The sequence below is a fragment of the Megachile rotundata genome, chromosome 1, assembly GCF_050947335.1.
Source record: "Megachile rotundata isolate GNS110a chromosome 1, iyMegRotu1, whole genome shotgun sequence".
NCBI classification, from domain to species: domain Eukaryota; kingdom Metazoa; phylum Arthropoda; class Insecta; order Hymenoptera; family Megachilidae; genus Megachile; species Megachile rotundata.
The window spans coordinates 21,541,963-21,559,231 of record NC_134983.1 but is presented as its reverse complement, the minus strand read 5'-3'; the positions used below and the strand labels follow the sequence as shown (position 1 = coordinate 21,559,231).

The following is a 17,269-nucleotide window of genomic DNA, read 5'->3' as shown; positions in this document are numbered from 1 at the left end:
TACCTTCTTGTTCGTTATGATCTACCTTTTGTTTATCTGATTACATCATCTACAATGTCTTTGAAAAGTTGAAACTGCAACATCTTTTTGTTTCATACGTATAGGAATGTTGAGCCTGCAACGTCTACCTGCTTCATGTACATAGAAAAGTCCAGCCCGCAACACCTTCCTGTTTCATACGCATAGAAAAGTCCAGCCTGCAACATCTTCCTGTTTCATACACATAGAAAAGTCCAGCCTGCAACATCTTCCTGTTTCATACACATAGAAAAGTCCAGCCTGCAACATCTTCCTGTTTCATACATATAGAAAAGTCCAGCCTGCAACATCTTCCTGTTTCATACACATAGGAAAGTTGAGCCTGCAACATCTACCTGCTTCATGTACATAGAAAAGTCCAGCCTGCAACATCTTTTTTCTTCATATACATAGGACAGTTGAAGCTGTAACATCTATCTGCTTCATGTATATTGAAAAGCTAAACCAAGAACATCTTTCTTCTTCATGTACATAGAAAAGTTGAGGCTGCAACATCTACCTGCTTCATGTATACTGAGGAGTTAAACCAAAAACATCTTTCTTCATGTACATAGAAAAGTTGAGGCAGGAACATCTTTCATCTTCATGTGTATAGAAAAGTTGAGACTGCAACATCTTCCTGTTTCATGTACATATGAAAGTTGAACCTGAAACATTTCCCTTGCTCATAAATTGTGTTCATAAAAATGACTTCATATAAGCAGGCAGATTAAAAGAGACTCGTTAAAAAGACCCAAAGATTAAAACAAAAAATGTTCTGATGTTAATAATATCTCTCCATGTCTCATAATTAAAATTAAACTCGAAAATCACGATGCAAGTATCATTGAAACTCGTCGCATTTCAACAATTACGTGCTTCAAGAGCAAAGAAGTACTTCTCGATATTACAAGGCAAGAAGTTAAGTATGTCATTTATGCAAGATAAGAAAAATGAAAAAGTATTCACGGATTCGTTTGATTTGCTCATTCGTGACAGTCCGAGTTAATCAAGAAGAAAGAAAAAGAAGAAGATAAGACCGATGATGGTTACCATGGGAGCAGGGGAGTTGAAGAGCCGAAAATAAGAAGAGAGCGAAGTGGCAGGCTGGCTGGTCCAGTATTGTCACGTGACCGGAAGTGGCCTCTTCCCCACCCTACAACTCCACCTTCGATGCCGAGACCTGTACACGATCTCCCTTTTCCTCTTCTCCCCACAGCCTCATCCGGTTAGCGATGGCCATTCAATTCCCTTTGTGGTGAGTTTTCAACCGATTCAATCTTACACAGACTGTTCTTAATCCCCTTTTTATCGAATCATCAATGACCCCAATTCAATATCTACCCGTATCATTAACAATTACTAATGTCATTAACTACTTCTAATTCTTTTTATCATTGTTGTCGACTTTTATTTTTAACTGGCCTCTTTTTAAAATGTTCTGAACAATATTTTAGTATTGCAACCTAATTATTGTTAACACTAAACCTACCAGCATATTTAATTTCAAATTAGAAATGAAGTTAACAAATAAATATAAGTTAGTACACACATTTATTCTTTATCTCAATGAAAATCAATGCTGATTTCAAGGAATGTACTTTAACAAAATGTGTATTTTATAATAAGAAACTTGTGGAGTCATTTGACCGGTTTGGTAGTTTCAGTAATTCTTAAAAGACCAAGCAAGATTTGATTCAGACTACATTTACTAACTTAATCAACGACAATTTGACACTATTTTATGATGAGTCTTCCTCCAGTATGAATGGGTTATGCTCCTCCAGGTCAAAAATATTTAACAAACTTGAAATTGAAATAAAAGATTCAGTCTCGAACCCATCACTACCTCTGGTTACTTGAAATTAAAATAAAAAATACGTATCATAGATGTACATATAGCTATCATAGACCTTGCTAACGAAAAAAATTGTTCAAAAAAAATTGAAAATCCCGTCTCGAACCCATCACTACCTCCGGTTACTTATCCCTTCCTCCTCGAACGAACGCATCAACGAGGGAAGATTGGCCAGCCTTGCTTTTGCCTTGCTTTTGCCTTACCTTGACGACTCGTTCGACTACGTTCAAAGAAATCCAAAGCTACCGGACGCGTCCTTTAACCCTTTTCCCCTTTCAAACTAGTTTCCTTCTCGATACAATGTCGACGCGTCTCTCCAACCCCTCGTCATTTCACCGGTCGGTTTAAATAACACAAAAAATGACATGTCACATTTATCTTATCGTTTTGATAACGATCATTAAGGATCATTTTATCGGTTGTTTTACATCTCGGATCATTTGATCGACAGTCTACGGTAACGAGCTCGGCAAGGGAATAGGCATTGGCGTAACTGGGATTTTTGTTTAGGGTAATTTGAATTTATTAACTGTAGTAATAGTGTCGATGTGTGTGATTTTTGGAACTTGGGGGATTTGGAAGTTTAGGTTTTTGAAGTGCGAAGATGGGAATTTGGAGATTTGGAAAATTAAGTTCTTGGGGAAATTAGAGTTTTTTGGTTAGCCACTACTCTTTGGTGCTATTACTGCTTTTATAATTATAATTATCAAGGGCTTTACTCTTGAATAGTATAGCAAATATAGAAATCTCCCTAACATTCGTACAATTTCCGATGTTCCCAATCTCTTAGATCTCCAATCTCGTAGGTCCTCAATCTCTTAGGTCTCCAATCTCTTAGGTTCCCAATCTCTTAGGTCTCCAATCTCTTAGGTTCCCAATCTCTTAGGTCTCCAAACTCTTAGGTCCCCAATCTCTCAGGTCCCCAATCTCTTAGGTCCCCAAACTCTTAGGTCCCCAATCTCTCAGGTCCCCAATCTCTCTACATCACTCCACTGTAAAAAGTAAAACTCCATTCTAAAATTATTCTCAAAAATACCGATTTCTCCTATTTCAACTACAATCAACAATATTTCAATCCTGCAGAATTCGAAGTAAAACAAGGTTTCCAACAATTTCCCCCAAAAGATTATTCTCCTCTCTACCCTAGAATCCAGAAGACATACTTGTACTTCGAACGAAGATTCCACCGCAAAATTCGTTGATAAAAAATTGAGATGCAGTATGCAAACATTGACCATAACTTTTTTAGCAGCCTGTATGTAGTGCAACGTCCCGGAAACACAAAAATACCGACTAATAATGTGTACGAGTGAAGAATCGAGATTGATAGGGCGACGTTCGCGGAATGCTCGCGATATTCCGGGAACCGCGTGATATTTCTAGTGTCGTTCTACGAACATCCTTATTGATTGCTCGTGCATGTGGTAGGTGAAACGAGGATGAGGCGTGAAATATATCACTGGTGGTCTTCTCATCGAGCATCGAAATTCGAAATTATCAAATATTTTCAAGGTCTTTGAGGTATTGGGAAGCTTTTCGAATTAGAGAATCATTTTTTCTTCGGTTACTGTAGGTAGATGACCAATGACGCATATGGTGCGTCATCGACTTTATGGTACAGAAATAAGATACACACGGTGCGTCATTGTTTTATAAGAATAAGACGCATATGGTGCGTCATTGTTTTATAAGAATAAGACGCACATGGTGCGTCATCGTATTTTGTTTCATAGGAATAAGACGCATATGGTGCGTCATCATTTTTTGTTCTATAGGAATAAGACGCATATGGTGCGTCATCGTTTTTTGTTCTGTAGGAACAAGACGCATATGGTGCGTCATCGTTTTTGTTCCGTAGGAATAAGACGCACATGGTGCGTCAGTTTTCATTCCATAGGAATAAGACACACATAGTGCGTCGTCGTTTTTGTTCTATAAGAATAAGACGCACATGGTGCGTCACCGATTTCATCGAATAGAAATAGGACACACAAGGTGCGTCATCGATTGCATTGGATCAATTTTAGATAAATAAGGGACGTTGTCTATTGCAAGAATAAAATGTGTCTGACATCATCTATCGCAACATCGTAAGACGCACAAAGTGCGTCATCAATTTCCACTTACAGAAATAAGACGCACGTGATGCGTCATCGATGCAATCGACATTCGTATGATGTATCATTGAATGAATCCTATAGATAGACAGTATAAGACGCAGACAGTGCGTCATGAGTAGCACAAATAAGGTAGAAATGCATCGTCGATCGCGAACACTATAAGACGCATCTTGTGCGTCATCGATGCAATCAATACTCGTATGATGTGTCATCGAATGGGTCCTATAGATAGAGAGTACAAGACGCAGATAGTGCGTCATGAATAGCACACATAAGATAGAAATGCATCGTCGATCGTGAACACCATAGGACGCACCTGGTGCGTCATAGATGCAATCGATACTCGTATGATGTGTCATCGAATGGGTCCTATAGATAGAGAGTACAAGACGCAGATAGTGCATCATGAATGGCACACATAAGATAGAAATGCATCGTTGATCGTGAACACCATAGGACGCACCTGGTGCGTCATCGTTGCAATCGATACTCGTATGATGTGTCATCGAATGGGTCCTATAGATAGAGAGTGCAAGACGCAGATAGTGCGTCATGAATAGCACACATAAGATAGAAATGCATCGTCGATCGTGAACACCATAAGACGCACCTGGTGCGTCATCCATGCAATCGACACTCATATGATGTCTTTTCGATTGGATCCTACAGATAGACAGTATAAGACGCAGACAGTGCGTCATGAACAGCATAAATAAACCAGAAATACATCGTCGATCGTGAACACCACAAGACGCATCCGGTGCGTCCTCGATGTTTGTACACTAAACACGACGTCGCGTCGAAGATGAAATGGATGCCCGAGGCAGGAAAGGAGAATTTTCAATATTAACGCGATAAACGCGGATAAGCAGAAGGCACGCTTAGCGACGTTAGCGTGATGTTTTCGCGACAGGGCGTGCGAGTGTTCTATATTAAACTCGACGAACGCGGGTAGGCCGATTGCGAAACGGACGCCTGATATTTTCGTTACATCGCACGAGTAACTGCTTCCGGCCGTACGTTCTCTCCTTCTCTCTCTTTCCCCCCGTTCCTTCTCGCCGTCCTTCCTTTCGCATCCTGCTTTTCCACTCGCTCACCCGCTGGCAGACTCTATTTTTCTCGCTTCGCCCGCTCACTCTCCCTTGCTCGCTCTTCTCAAGCCGATATTGCTCTTTCTCTTTCTTACGCTCGACGAGAGACCGAGCAGATGCCCGTGCTTCAGCCGGCCGGAAACACCTACGCATCGTGCTAGCGTGCGAGGTAGCGATGCCTAGCGATGGGGATGAACCTCTCGCAAATCTTACCCTGAACGACCTTCCGCTTTCTCGATACTTTTACCTCTGACTTTGTCTTATGACTTCAAATCTTCCGGTTCGATTAGATCACTTTAGTTTGGAACTTTTTGGTTTTGTACACATTTTGGACGCATTCAAAGTTTCGGATTTTCAAATTTCTTTGGGACATTCAGACTTTGAGACTTTCGACTTCTTTATTTTTGTAACACTCAGACTTTAGGATGAAGCTTATGCCTATGAAATTTTAAGATTTTTAAATCTTTGAATTTTGAAATTTTTTAATGTTAGGACTTTGAGACTTTGTATCTCTGATACTGTGAAACTTTTTCAATTTTTATTTATATTTATTTTTATATATATATTTCATATATTTTTTATATGTATTCAAACCTCAGGACTTTGAAACTTAAAAATTTTTAATCCTTACAACTTTAATATTTTCTAATTTTAAATCCTTGATATCCTGCAATTTTTGACAGCTTAAAATGAAAAATTTTGAATCAGGACTATTTATTATATTATGTTCCAACTGGACTGCAAGACATAAGGACGTTTCTAAGCCTTCATGAAAATTGTTGAATTTTTACTAACAAAAAAAAATGGACATCTAGTTTTGTTCAAAAATATTGATCATTTGTCCTTCATTCTTAAAAGCATCTTAATACATTGAAGTACACAAAAATTAGTAATAATTCAAAACAAAAATTTAGCGCGAGATATTCTACACCTAATAATTTGCAGAGGTATAGAAAAAATGGCGTACCGTTGGGTTCCGAAAGACGGATATCGTTGTTGCGAATGAGACGTTATTGTTAATCGAAGTAAGCCTGCCTTCGTGAAGAATGGAACGCGGGAGATTCGAGGAATGCGAGGTGCGTGTAACAGGCGTGACCTTCCCAAGGTCAGACGGTGTGTAAAGGAACAATGCACACGGGACCTGATTCGTGTTGGTCTACTGCGATACAGTGCAACTGGTAACAACAATTACGGTTCCAACCGAAGGAAACTCGATTGACTAACCCTTCGAACATTCGTATTTTATATTGCAATTCTTGGTTTTAATTGTTCATAATTAATGAACTAACGTGTATTTAAATGTATTAAAATTACACGTAAGAAGGCAGCTGTACTTTTACGGTACTAACAATTATATTTACTCAAGTACCATTTACGTTTAGTGTTCACTTGATTCTAAACTTAACCTAATTTCAAACAGTACGATTATTCATCATTACAATAGAAGTCAATATACCTCTTTATAAAAGCATTTTATGTAATTTAATAAACTGAAAATATTCTGTTTCACTGCTTTAACATACATGTACATTATAAATAAATATTAATTTACCTTAACGTAGTAGCTATTGTAAATTCGTCACTGTGTGCAATATTCGAGTACCGGTAACTGCAGCACGCGATATCGAGTGATTCATCTTTGAACATAGCACGCGTTACCGCGTGAACGGACTCGACAGCTTCAGCTATCAAAAGTATTATGAACTCATCCGGTGTTATGTCAGTGAAGTTCATATAAATTTAACTGTTCCGGTGAGAAATTATATTTACATAGTAATTTGTGTAGTTTAACAGTTATCAATTTTAAAACGAATATGGAAACCCTGTCGCCATCTGTTAACGACGTTGAGAATTAATCTATGATTACGGGTAGGTGACGACATCTGACAGCGAATAGTAGAACTGGGATATTTTTTTTGTTATGCGACAACAAAAGGCAATTGCAACATTGCAAACTTGAAAATAAATTATGAACTTGTACATTAGTACATTATTAAACTAGTAAACTACATTCGTAAATTTGATTTGATCAAGAATTTTTAAATCTCACAAATTTTAAGTTCATAAAAAGAATTAAATTTGGAACTCCTGTGCGCTGCAATGACGTAAAACACATTTCCACTCCACAAATCATGCATACACCGGTCAAAAATATGTGAATAGAGAGAAAAAGTGACAATGTCGCAAGAATACAAAATAAAAAGTCACTAGGTACATGCGCTTCGTTTTACGAATGCTATGAAGACGCATGCGCACTGACATGCGCACAATGAACAAAATCCCGCCAAATAATAGTTAAAACTTTCATTGATAGCATACACGTGGCGTCCTGTCAGTTTTGCTAAATATCGGTTGCCAAAAATGAATACAAGATATAATAATATTTTTATAGCAGAAGATATGCAACAGTAAGAAATAAAATTAGATGAAAATAAAAGTGTACGGTGTCGTCACGTATTAAAACGATAAAGTGCAATGCATGCGTCAGAAACTGTGATGATTTGAATATTATTTTTCTATAGAATATTTTACCGCGTTTTTTATATGATTACTTCAAGGATAATGTTTACACGTCAAACTTTTGTTAATGCTTTAATGTTTGAAACAAGAGATTATACACTATTGCTAGTTGAAGTTTTTGAAAATGGCAAATCCAAATCATTGGACGATTCTTCCCAAAGGGATGACACATGATTTTATTTCGATCGATGGAGATTATGATTTTCCATTTTATATTTCTGAGAAAGAAGAATGGGTCAATTATAAATATCTAGAAAAAAATAAAGGTACATCAACGCGTCTAATGCAGAGGATTTGACGTATTTTAATTTTAATAAATGCTTTTTATACAACATTTAAAAATAAAATGCTATTTAGAAAATAAAATTGCATTATTCTGCTATATAAATATTGTTGTATGTACATCATGGTAAAACATTTTAGGTAAAGTAATAATAAGCGAGCCTTGTTTGATCATGGAATTACACAGACTTGTGCCTTATTTAGAAAATGGTAGTGTAAAATTTCACCCGCTTAATATGCCTTATATTAAAATTGGAAAAATAGAAATAGTAGGATTTGTTCTAAATATATTAGAAGATGAAAAATATTATGAATATCAGGGTAATGCCAACAATGTACATATTGAAGGAAATTTATTTAAAAACTGTAAATATCAAAAACCATGTTATAACAAATAAATTTTTATAGTTGATGATGGAACAGGAATTATTAGTATTTTTTATGACAAAACAAGATTCAACTTAAATAGCAGAAAAAGATGGAACATTGATTACAAGTATAAAAAATATGCGACTAATATAAATATTAAATTACTGGATAAACAGAAATATCCATTAAAGTTTCCTAGTCCACGACCAAATTTTAATTATTCGCCAAGTAGAAGTGAGCATGAAAAAGCTGTAAGTGAAAAAAAATTTTTTCTATATATTTTATATAAAAAGAATGGAACAATTTATTTTTTACAGCTGTTGGAGCATAGATGGTCATTAGAAACAAATAATGGTTTATTGGGTAAGGAGGTAGCCCGTTATGATTATGTATATGCAGTAGGATACTGTACACTTGATTTTTGCTATCAAAAGAAATCATGTAAAGAGATTACATTTGAAGATTTATCCAGTACAAAATTGACTTTCTATGCAACTAAGGTCACTTGCATTAGTGAATTTGAATATAATGCAAAATTACAATCATGGTTGCATACAATTATTCAAAAAAGATACAATGAAACTTTGAACTGTTCACAAATTTCTAAATAATTTAATGTTAAGATGTTGAAAGTTAAGATAATGAAAAAGTACCAAAATTAGTATAGGCTGTACAGGAAGATATAATTTATAAGCGATAAAGTATGATAAGATTAATGTGATATAAGATATGTTATTTAAAATGCTTTTATTTATCATTGAACAATAAAACACTTCATGAATATTTTGTGTATTAAACATCTTTTAGGAAATTTAAAAAATTTCTTTTTAATTGATCAGAGCATTTACACAATATCGAAGCTTTTACAATGCTTTTAAACATTAATGAACGCAATAATTTTCAAATTATTGTACTGTATTGTAATTAGAAGAATTTTATTTTTATTTTGATAGTAAATGCTCTGTTAATAATTACTTTAAATTATAATGTATTTACGCGTGCAAGTAAATTTTAAGTAACCGAACCGTCCGTTTTAACATCGTTAGTACAGACAGCTTTACTGTTACATGTTGCCGCATTAACGTTTTTCTCGTTTGTGATAGATTCCGATTTATTTGAAAGAACAATCAATTTATGATAATAACTTCCAGTTAAGGGCAAATGGGGAGCTATTTCGCTTGGTTCTATAAAAAGTGATGGTGGAGCCTAAAAAAAGTGACATAATACCGTTTATACATATAAAAAAAAGAAATAAAAATACTTGTATTATTACACTTTCAATTGCATTATAATATAAGTATAGGTATAATTACTTACTTTTATATCTTCAACTTTAGCTTCTCGTGTTGTGTATTCCCTCAATAAGTAATTATGTCCAAATTCATGATAAATACGGGTATCATTTATTCTCAACATTACACCATCAATTCTCAAAAAATATCTTAATAAAATGAAAAAACTAGTAGGCATCACACGCTGTTTAAATTAATACATGAAATTAGAATAAGTTATTCCTGTCAGTCAAAATGTAAAATGAATTCACTAACTTACAATTTTTACAGAACAAACTGCAATACCGTTATCGTGAAGTTCATCTTCAAACAATGTTAAATCATGATAAAACAAAATTTTATCTCTTCTTCTTAACTTATCCATATCAATTCTTTCACTAGTTTCTTGGATTTCAAAACTAGATATTGTTCCACTGTACGTAGTTGTAAATGTCCAATCAAATGGTTTTATCTTCTCTTCTAAGTATTCACTGCTTTCTGCTCTGTTTAAAACAGTATATACTTGAACATAAATTAGTTATCATATAATTTTATTCGAATATATGTACCTAGATTCTTTCCACGCTTCAGCACATGCTAATTGGACATTAATTTTTCCATTGGACACAGTTTTCAGTGCATCTAAAGCATTGAATTCTAAGGTAGCACCATCCTTATGTTTTAATGTCAACACATTATTTGGAAATACCATGTCTGGCATGTGGGGCAGTTCTAAAGTACGACTATACCTATCAAATCAATTATACAATAAAATTCTATTCAAACCTCATTATGCTAAGAAAATTAATTTATCATACATGCAAAATTGACAAACATCCGCATCTGTATCATTACAACCATTTTCCCTTTTTGAACACTTAGAATGAAGTATATGTGACTGAGTATATTTAATGAGCCATGGAGGAAATACGTGTTCCTCTTGATTTACTGGAAGTCTTAAGATATCAATTTCACCATGAACTTTCACTGCTGTCATGACCTATAATATAAGACAATGATTAAATGGATTAAAGAAAAATCAACATTTCAATCATAAAACTTATTGTTTAAAAAATGTTAATAGTAAACATACAAGCCTAAATGTTCTGATTAAACATTGTAAATACTGACACAAAGAAAGCAAAACTCTTATGTATATTATATGTTAATTATAGATTATTACTTATTTGAATACAAATTCTGATGTCAATATTAAATGTTTTTGCACAAATTTAACCATTATTGATAAGATCTTATAACCTGTCACCTTAGTGACAAAATATACTTACTGATTAAATTTAATGTTTGAACTAATTTCCAATAAACATTTTACATGTGAGACTAATTTTTGAATAATTGATATAATTTCTATCTAAATTTTATCTCTTTTTTGAGTATTACAACTTTCGCTCGACCATAACAATAGTCATTTCTCTCCGAAACTGCATTATCGACAGTGCTTTGCATGAACGAATCTTGTAGTACTTCTCAAAGTTATGCGCCCTTCACAGTTGCGCACTTTTAAAAAGTGGCGCCACATTTTGGAGCATGTAATTACCACTATTACAATAAATATTGGTCATACTTTAATATTAATCAGTCACTGCGATAAATTACTGCTACTATTATATCTCATTATTTTATTGAGTAGAGCGAATACAAACAAAACATGTCGCACCGCGATTTCTTTAATGGAAATTAATAAAAAGGAAAAGGATGTTCTGATATTCTGAAGAAAAGGATGATATTTTTCGAATTTAATAATGCGAAAAAATTAACGAAACTATACCGATGAAGCTCTGAAAGCGACTGACAAAATTGAATTCCGGTCGGGGGAGTTTTAAGACTTCATTTCCTTCGCTCTTCCATACGGAAATAACCAGAGCGATTGTGGAGGATTCGAGTGGATCCGAGATCAGTTCTGCTCGGGTGTCGGAAGCAGTTACGTGTTCCGAGAAACGTGTATATAAAAAATGACGGGTAAAAAGTCAAATTTATCCGTGGAGTTTGCTCAAGGAAATAACAGTGTCAACGAAGTCACGGACAAAGAACGACTTTCTCGCGGGGAGTATATACAAAAAATGAAATCAATCGCCGGTCACGTTGGACTTTTGATCACCCTTATGCTTTACACGGCGATCGGAGGTTTAGTAAGTCACACCAATTTTAATTTAATTTTTACGAGTCGCTAACTAAATTGCTTTCGAGTAGAATACTTCGTTCCTTTTACGAATTGTACAACAAAGATTTATCTCATAAACGATGTATTAATTTGCGAATATATTTTAGCTAACGTTATTATTTGTTCGAAACTATCGAATACCATAACGAACGTCAAGACTTTTGGCTATTTACTTACACGAGTTTACGCGGAATACAATATTTATAGAGATAACAACGCCAGTCTGGATTTCCAATTGGTATCTTTATTTTTAGCAATGGACCAATCGTACGACTTGATGCGATTACTACTAACCTTTATGTTGAATTTCATACGATTCCATGTTTATTCCATAATTTTCAACTTTTCTGAAGACGCACATATTCTATGCTTCTATCCCTAGATCTTCATATACCTATTGAGCTCTATATGTTTATATTCCTAGATCAATCTCTAGACATCTCAAGATACCCCTAGACATATCTAACAATCCTCAGATATTTCTGGATATGACCAGTTAACCACAGATAACCCTAGATATTCCAATATATCCCTAATACGTAGATACCCATAGATATTTTTCAATATATCTAAATATTCGTATTTATATATCACAATACTTTAAAAAATTGTCACGTTAGACATAAAATAAAAATACTATAAATATTTTACAATATCACAATTCTAAAATTTTCTGATTACACATGAAAATGATTGACGAGGTTATAAAAGTGTAAACTAAACACGAGTGTGGAGTAAAGCGATATTAAACCAACCACTTGAGATTCGAGAGATTCATAAACACAAGGATCGACAAAACGTAGTCATACATTGTTTTAATATCTCCAAGCGATAAAACGTCTAAAAATATTACATCACGTTTTAAAGAATTTTCACTTTTAATTTTGTCGAACAGGTTTTTCGGCACATCGAACTTCCGGCGGAGTTAGCGCGGTTAGAAAATTTGCGCGCCAATTTGCGCGTCCATAGATACTCGTTCGTCAACTCGATTTCTAACAACACCGATGTGTCGAACTTGCGAACATTGGTGAGTCGATATTTCTTCTCTCGGAAGTAGACATCATTCGTGTCTTCCTAAATTATAAACGTTCGAACTGTTACACGAGGATGTTAACAGGTTAACGTAAAGTTACGTGCTTACGAAGAGGCCGTCCAGGAAGCAGCACAAGGTGGATTGTTGATCAATTTTGTGACAGATACGTTCGATCAAGAAGATCGAGATACAAGTGTATTACCGCCGATTGTCACCGAAAGATGGAGCGTTTTTCAAGCTATCTTTTTTGCAAGCACTGTCGTTACTACAATCGGTAATGAATAATATGTGATATAATGTGGCTCATTAAAATAGTCTCAAATATCTTCGAAAATATTCATGATACGAATAAATATTTTAGACAAGGATGTTACATCATGTTAAAATTACAGTCTGAAAGTAATTCTGCAATTATAGTAACAAGTATTCAGATCATATTTACAAAATTCGAAGCGAATCGGATAATATTTGGGTGCATTTAGAGTAAGCAAACAAGAATGTAGAGTAGAGTGAGCGTAAGAGCAAGAGCATTCGTTCGTGCTCGTTCGGTAGACGAGCATTGCCGAACAGTAGAAGAATGAATCCTTAGTGATTTTATAATTTTTGTAGAGTGACGGACGTTTATTCTAAGCACAGCCGAATATTAAATAGTTAATAACAAAATAAAACGATGAAAATTAATTTAAAGAGTAATGAGTATACTAGTATTTATATGCTTCACTTATTTTTTAGGATACGGAAATGTTGTACCTTCGACCAGTTGGGGAAGGTTATTCTGCATTTTGTTTGCTTTCGTCGGAATACCATTGACATTAATAGTTATAGCCGACTTAGGTAAACTATTCGCCGCAGCTGTCGTCAAAATCGGTCTGGCAGTGAAATCAAAACTTCCGTTTTGCTTTTCAATTCCCTGTGTACCGGCAAATTCAACCGGAAGGAAATCACTCGGTAAATTTGACCAGTCAGTTGAAATAACGAAACAGTGAAATACCAAACGATTACTAATTTTACACCCAAGTTTTGCGTATAGTTGTGCATGTATACCAAAACTGTGCTTGTGATTCGCATGAATGGCATCGAAAATATTTATATTAACGGGCACGAACGGATTTTCATTCAACGTTTATTCTCTACTTTTTTCAGGAGCCTTGGCAGCGGTTCTACTTTTGTTCTTATACCTTGCATGTGGCGCAGGTATGTTTATGTTATGGGAAGACGAGTGGAACTTCTTTGATGGCTTTTATTTTTGTTTCGTGACCATGACTACTATAGGATTCGGTGACTTGGTGCCGAGTAAGTTGCGTGATATGTATTATGCATTTTTACGATCAGGTTTCTTAGGAATCAAACGTAATCGCTGTTGTAGTTGTTTTTAGTACACGTGTAGGATCTTGTGAACCAGTGATGGGCAACCATACATGATCCTTAGTATTTTAATTTTAATATTTAAATTTAATTTTAAATTTTTTAATTTTTTAACTATTTAAATTTCCAAATGACTTTCGCATTACCTAATTATCAAATTTAAAAATTATAAAAATGTCTACATTGTTGATCTTCTCAATTATTAAATTTCTACTTCTGCAAGTTTGAAATTTTGCAATTTTGGATTTCTCCACGCGTCGTGTACGCCAATGCCCATGAATTGCTCGGCGGTCACTCGATCTGTCCATCACTGTTGTAGACAATAGTAATACGAGTATGTATATTCGCGTAGTGCGTGTTTATACATTCATTATAGCTACGCTTCGTGTCACCGCTCGTACGCAGAAAAGCCGAAGTACACGTTACTCTGCACGCTATACATTCTGGTTGGATTGGCGTTAACGAGTACCATTATTGAACTGCTGAGACGACAATATGCTCAATCGTGGAGAAGACTACAAAGGCTCAGCGGCCCATTGGCGGAAACTTTACGAAAACTCGGGGAACAGGCTGGAGGTGACATGTCCGCTCTTCACTCGGATCTCAGGTCATTGTCAAGAAACTGGCTTCTTGATATGCATCAGTTTAATATATTATATTGAATCAAATATAAATAAATATATATTATATATTTATAATAAATATTGCAATAATTGCAATGTTAATTGTAGGAAAGTATTGACGGTGATATCGATGCCACGTTTAAAATGGTCGGCCTCGTTCAGTCGAGGAGACTTGAAGGACCAAGAATGGGAAGAGGCGGTAGAAGCTGTGCTTCGAGACATCGCTGCGACTACAAACAACTCGCAAACGAAGAAAAAACCGATAGTCCAAATTGTCATTTACGAATCGAGCGTATGACCGGAAGCTTGAAAAAATTGTATAAATATTTTATGTCTTATACATTTCTGTACCAGACTCAAGTCCACTTTTGTTATTTTTTTAAAAAGCAGAAGCTCTTACACGTTACATAGAAACAGAAACAGAAAGGAAAAGCATGGACTTGCAGGTACAGATTTGTATTCGTACTTTCGGACAAGTATATGTCTGCTCTATATACACAATTTTAAACAAACGTTTAACAACGTTAAACAAACGTTGCATAATACTTTTTATACATTTGTTTTCGTGCTTGCGAGAAAAGTAGTTTTGAAATAAGTATTTGTTCGCAGAATGTAGATTCCTTTCGCATGGAAGAATTTATTTGAGTTAAATTTGATTGTGAGCGATGCACGAGGGTTAAAAATGTTGACAATTGTTTATACTACCCGCGTAATCTGCGCGCGCAAATTGATAGAACCGCGAAGGCGCAGAAGGTAACAATTCTGAGTTCGATCAGTAGTCCTAATGTTGGACCGACCGGATCGACAAAAACAATAATTTGTCAAGAAGCAGTTACTATATTTAGAATTGGTGGTACCGCGCGAAGCAGAACAGACAAGGTTGTTCTGCGTTCGTCGTCGGCTTTTGCATAGTGACGACTGCGACAGTGGTACAGTAGTAATCAAGATTCGATGGTCCAGATCATGCAAAACAGAACCGAGAGGCCATCGGCTATCGTGTGCATTGCGTACCGTGTGCGTATTTAAATCAAACTCTGTTCTCGTATCGGACAGAGACAGTCGCAGTTGTGTTTGCACTTGACAGTTTCGTGTTAGACAAATTTTAACTATACATACACATATATATATGTGTGTATACATATTTATGAAATATACCAAATGATTGATTAAAAGAAAAATAAATATTATGTCATAAACGAATCGTTCATCAAAATAATGTTTTTTTTTTAAACAGTTCGTTATTGATCTGTATTAACCTTTTTAGAACTGCTTCAAAATAACGTAAATGTGTAAATTTTTATTATCAAAACTGTATCTTTAAATGGAAATAATTGTTTTTCTTCATATTTTTGACGTACTCGAGACGAGGACTTAACAAATACCGAACGTGTTGCTAGCCCTTTGTATTACGTCACGCCGTTCACGTGCGTGGGTATATAGCGTTTTGCGCGGCATTTTTGAAGTTGTTAAGGGTTGCATCAAATAAGAGCGTTATTGTGCAGTCTCGCTATATGGTATTGATAATTTAAGTTTCTAAATTTTTCAAATAGGAATTAAAGATGTTCCAATTTAGAGATTCAAATGTTCTCAAATTTAGATAGTCTAAATTAAAAAATTTTCAAATACAGCAATTTAGAACTTTCAAAATTACAAATTTTTAACACTGCAAAATTTAGAAGTTTGTAATTTTAAAATTTCTAAATCTCCATGTACGCTAGAATAATGGCGGATCTCCACCAGTGTACTTGAAAGTCCCAGTGAAAAGGAAACTCGCTCTACGAGCCCTATAAAATGGAGTCGTAAAGCGAAACTACACTCTACATGAAAAGTAAAAATAATGTTTTTTTTCGATGCGATTTTGGCGCGAATATTTATCACTGTTTAAAGTAATTGCTCGAAACTAATTTGAGACTGCAAGTAGATGGTAACTGAATTTTTCTTATTTAGCAAATGAGTACTATGACCGGTATTAAAGATCCTACCGAGCCACCGAAAGTGGAAGAAGTCAAACCAGAGATCAAGCAAACCAATGTGATTGTTAAAAAGAGTTTCGCTGATTTTATTGATTTCACTATGAAAAATTTTCTTCAGTTCTCCAACGAAATGATGGAGTCTTTCAGGTGATCGCATAATCGATTTTAATTCGTTTAATAAAATAGAACATGTAATAATATTTTTAAATATTATTTATTTCTCAGGTTGATGTTAGATAATTTTAAAGCTCGGATCGAATAATTTCAAGAACAGAACCAATATATATTTATTTTCACTGTCTACGTAAATGGACTGAACGCGGGCAATAAGATAGACAGAATTATCAACGTTTTGTTTCATAGATTTGTTTCTCAACATATTGTGATTGAAAACCATGTAATATTTAAATTTACACACACATCGTAAAATAAAAATTATTGTGAATGTTTAAGATCATAAAGTTACTTTAATAATAAATTTTAAAAATTCAAGAAAATAACTGATTTTTATTTCTCTTAGAAACCTTGTGCAGTTATAAATATTTTAAAATTAATATTTATTAA

General features: G+C 34.7%; 3 protein-coding genes across 7 annotated transcripts; 2 read left to right on the top strand and 1 right to left on the bottom strand.

Annotated features, from left to right (window-relative positions):
• The first annotated feature begins 15 nt into the window (after nt 1-15).
• LOC105663083 (uncharacterized) lies at nt 16-9,041 on the top strand. Of its 3 annotated transcripts, XM_076529174.1 has the most exons (5): nt 23-1,276; nt 6,033-7,873; nt 8,031-8,210; nt 8,298-8,509; nt 8,576-9,041. In XM_076529174.1, exons 2-5 carry the CDS (start codon nt 7,732-7,734, stop codon nt 8,867-8,869), a joined length of 828 nt encoding a protein of 275 aa, XP_076385289.1. In that variant the 5' UTR covers nt 23-1,276; nt 6,033-7,731; the 3' UTR covers nt 8,870-9,041. The 3 variants fall into 3 exon arrangements, with proteins under 3 accessions (XP_076385300.1, XP_076385287.1, XP_076385289.1); XM_076529185.1 differs by having other exon boundaries at nt 16-1,276; nt 6,033-7,495; nt 8,298-9,041; XM_076529172.1 differs by having other exon boundaries at nt 22-1,276; nt 8,298-9,041.
• On the bottom strand, nt 8,989-12,269 carry LOC100877779 (TIP41-like protein). 2 transcript variants are annotated; one of them, XM_012290064.2, is made up of 6 exons: nt 12,006-12,269; nt 10,348-10,529; nt 10,099-10,278; nt 9,810-10,032; nt 9,576-9,734; nt 8,989-9,464 (listed from the first exon to the last, which is right to left on the bottom strand). In XM_012290064.2, the coding sequence occupies exons 1-6, from the start codon at nt 12,021-12,023 to the stop codon at nt 9,270-9,272; spliced, it is 957 nt and encodes a 318-aa protein (XP_012145454.2). In that variant the 5' UTR covers nt 12,024-12,269; the 3' UTR covers nt 8,989-9,269. The 2 variants fall into 2 exon arrangements, with proteins under 2 accessions (XP_012145454.2, XP_003705401.1); XM_003705353.3 differs by lacking the exon at nt 12,006-12,269 and adding an exon at nt 10,819-10,971.
• LOC100877891 (TWiK family of potassium channels protein 7) lies at nt 11,164-17,205 on the top strand. Of its 2 annotated transcripts, XM_076529153.1 has the most exons (10): nt 11,164-11,679; nt 12,607-12,738; nt 12,829-13,018; nt 13,477-13,692; nt 13,888-14,037; nt 14,515-14,716; nt 14,841-15,746; nt 16,451-16,560; nt 16,680-16,852; nt 16,931-17,205. In XM_076529153.1, exons 1-7 carry the CDS (start codon nt 11,503-11,505, stop codon nt 15,028-15,030), a joined length of 1,257 nt encoding a protein of 418 aa, XP_076385268.1. In that variant the 5' UTR covers nt 11,164-11,502; the 3' UTR covers nt 15,031-15,746; nt 16,451-16,560; nt 16,680-16,852; nt 16,931-17,205. The 2 variants fall into 2 exon arrangements, with proteins under 2 accessions (XP_076385268.1, XP_003705402.1); XM_003705354.3 differs by lacking the exon at nt 16,451-16,560.
• The last annotated feature ends 64 nt before the right edge of the window (nt 17,206-17,269 follow it).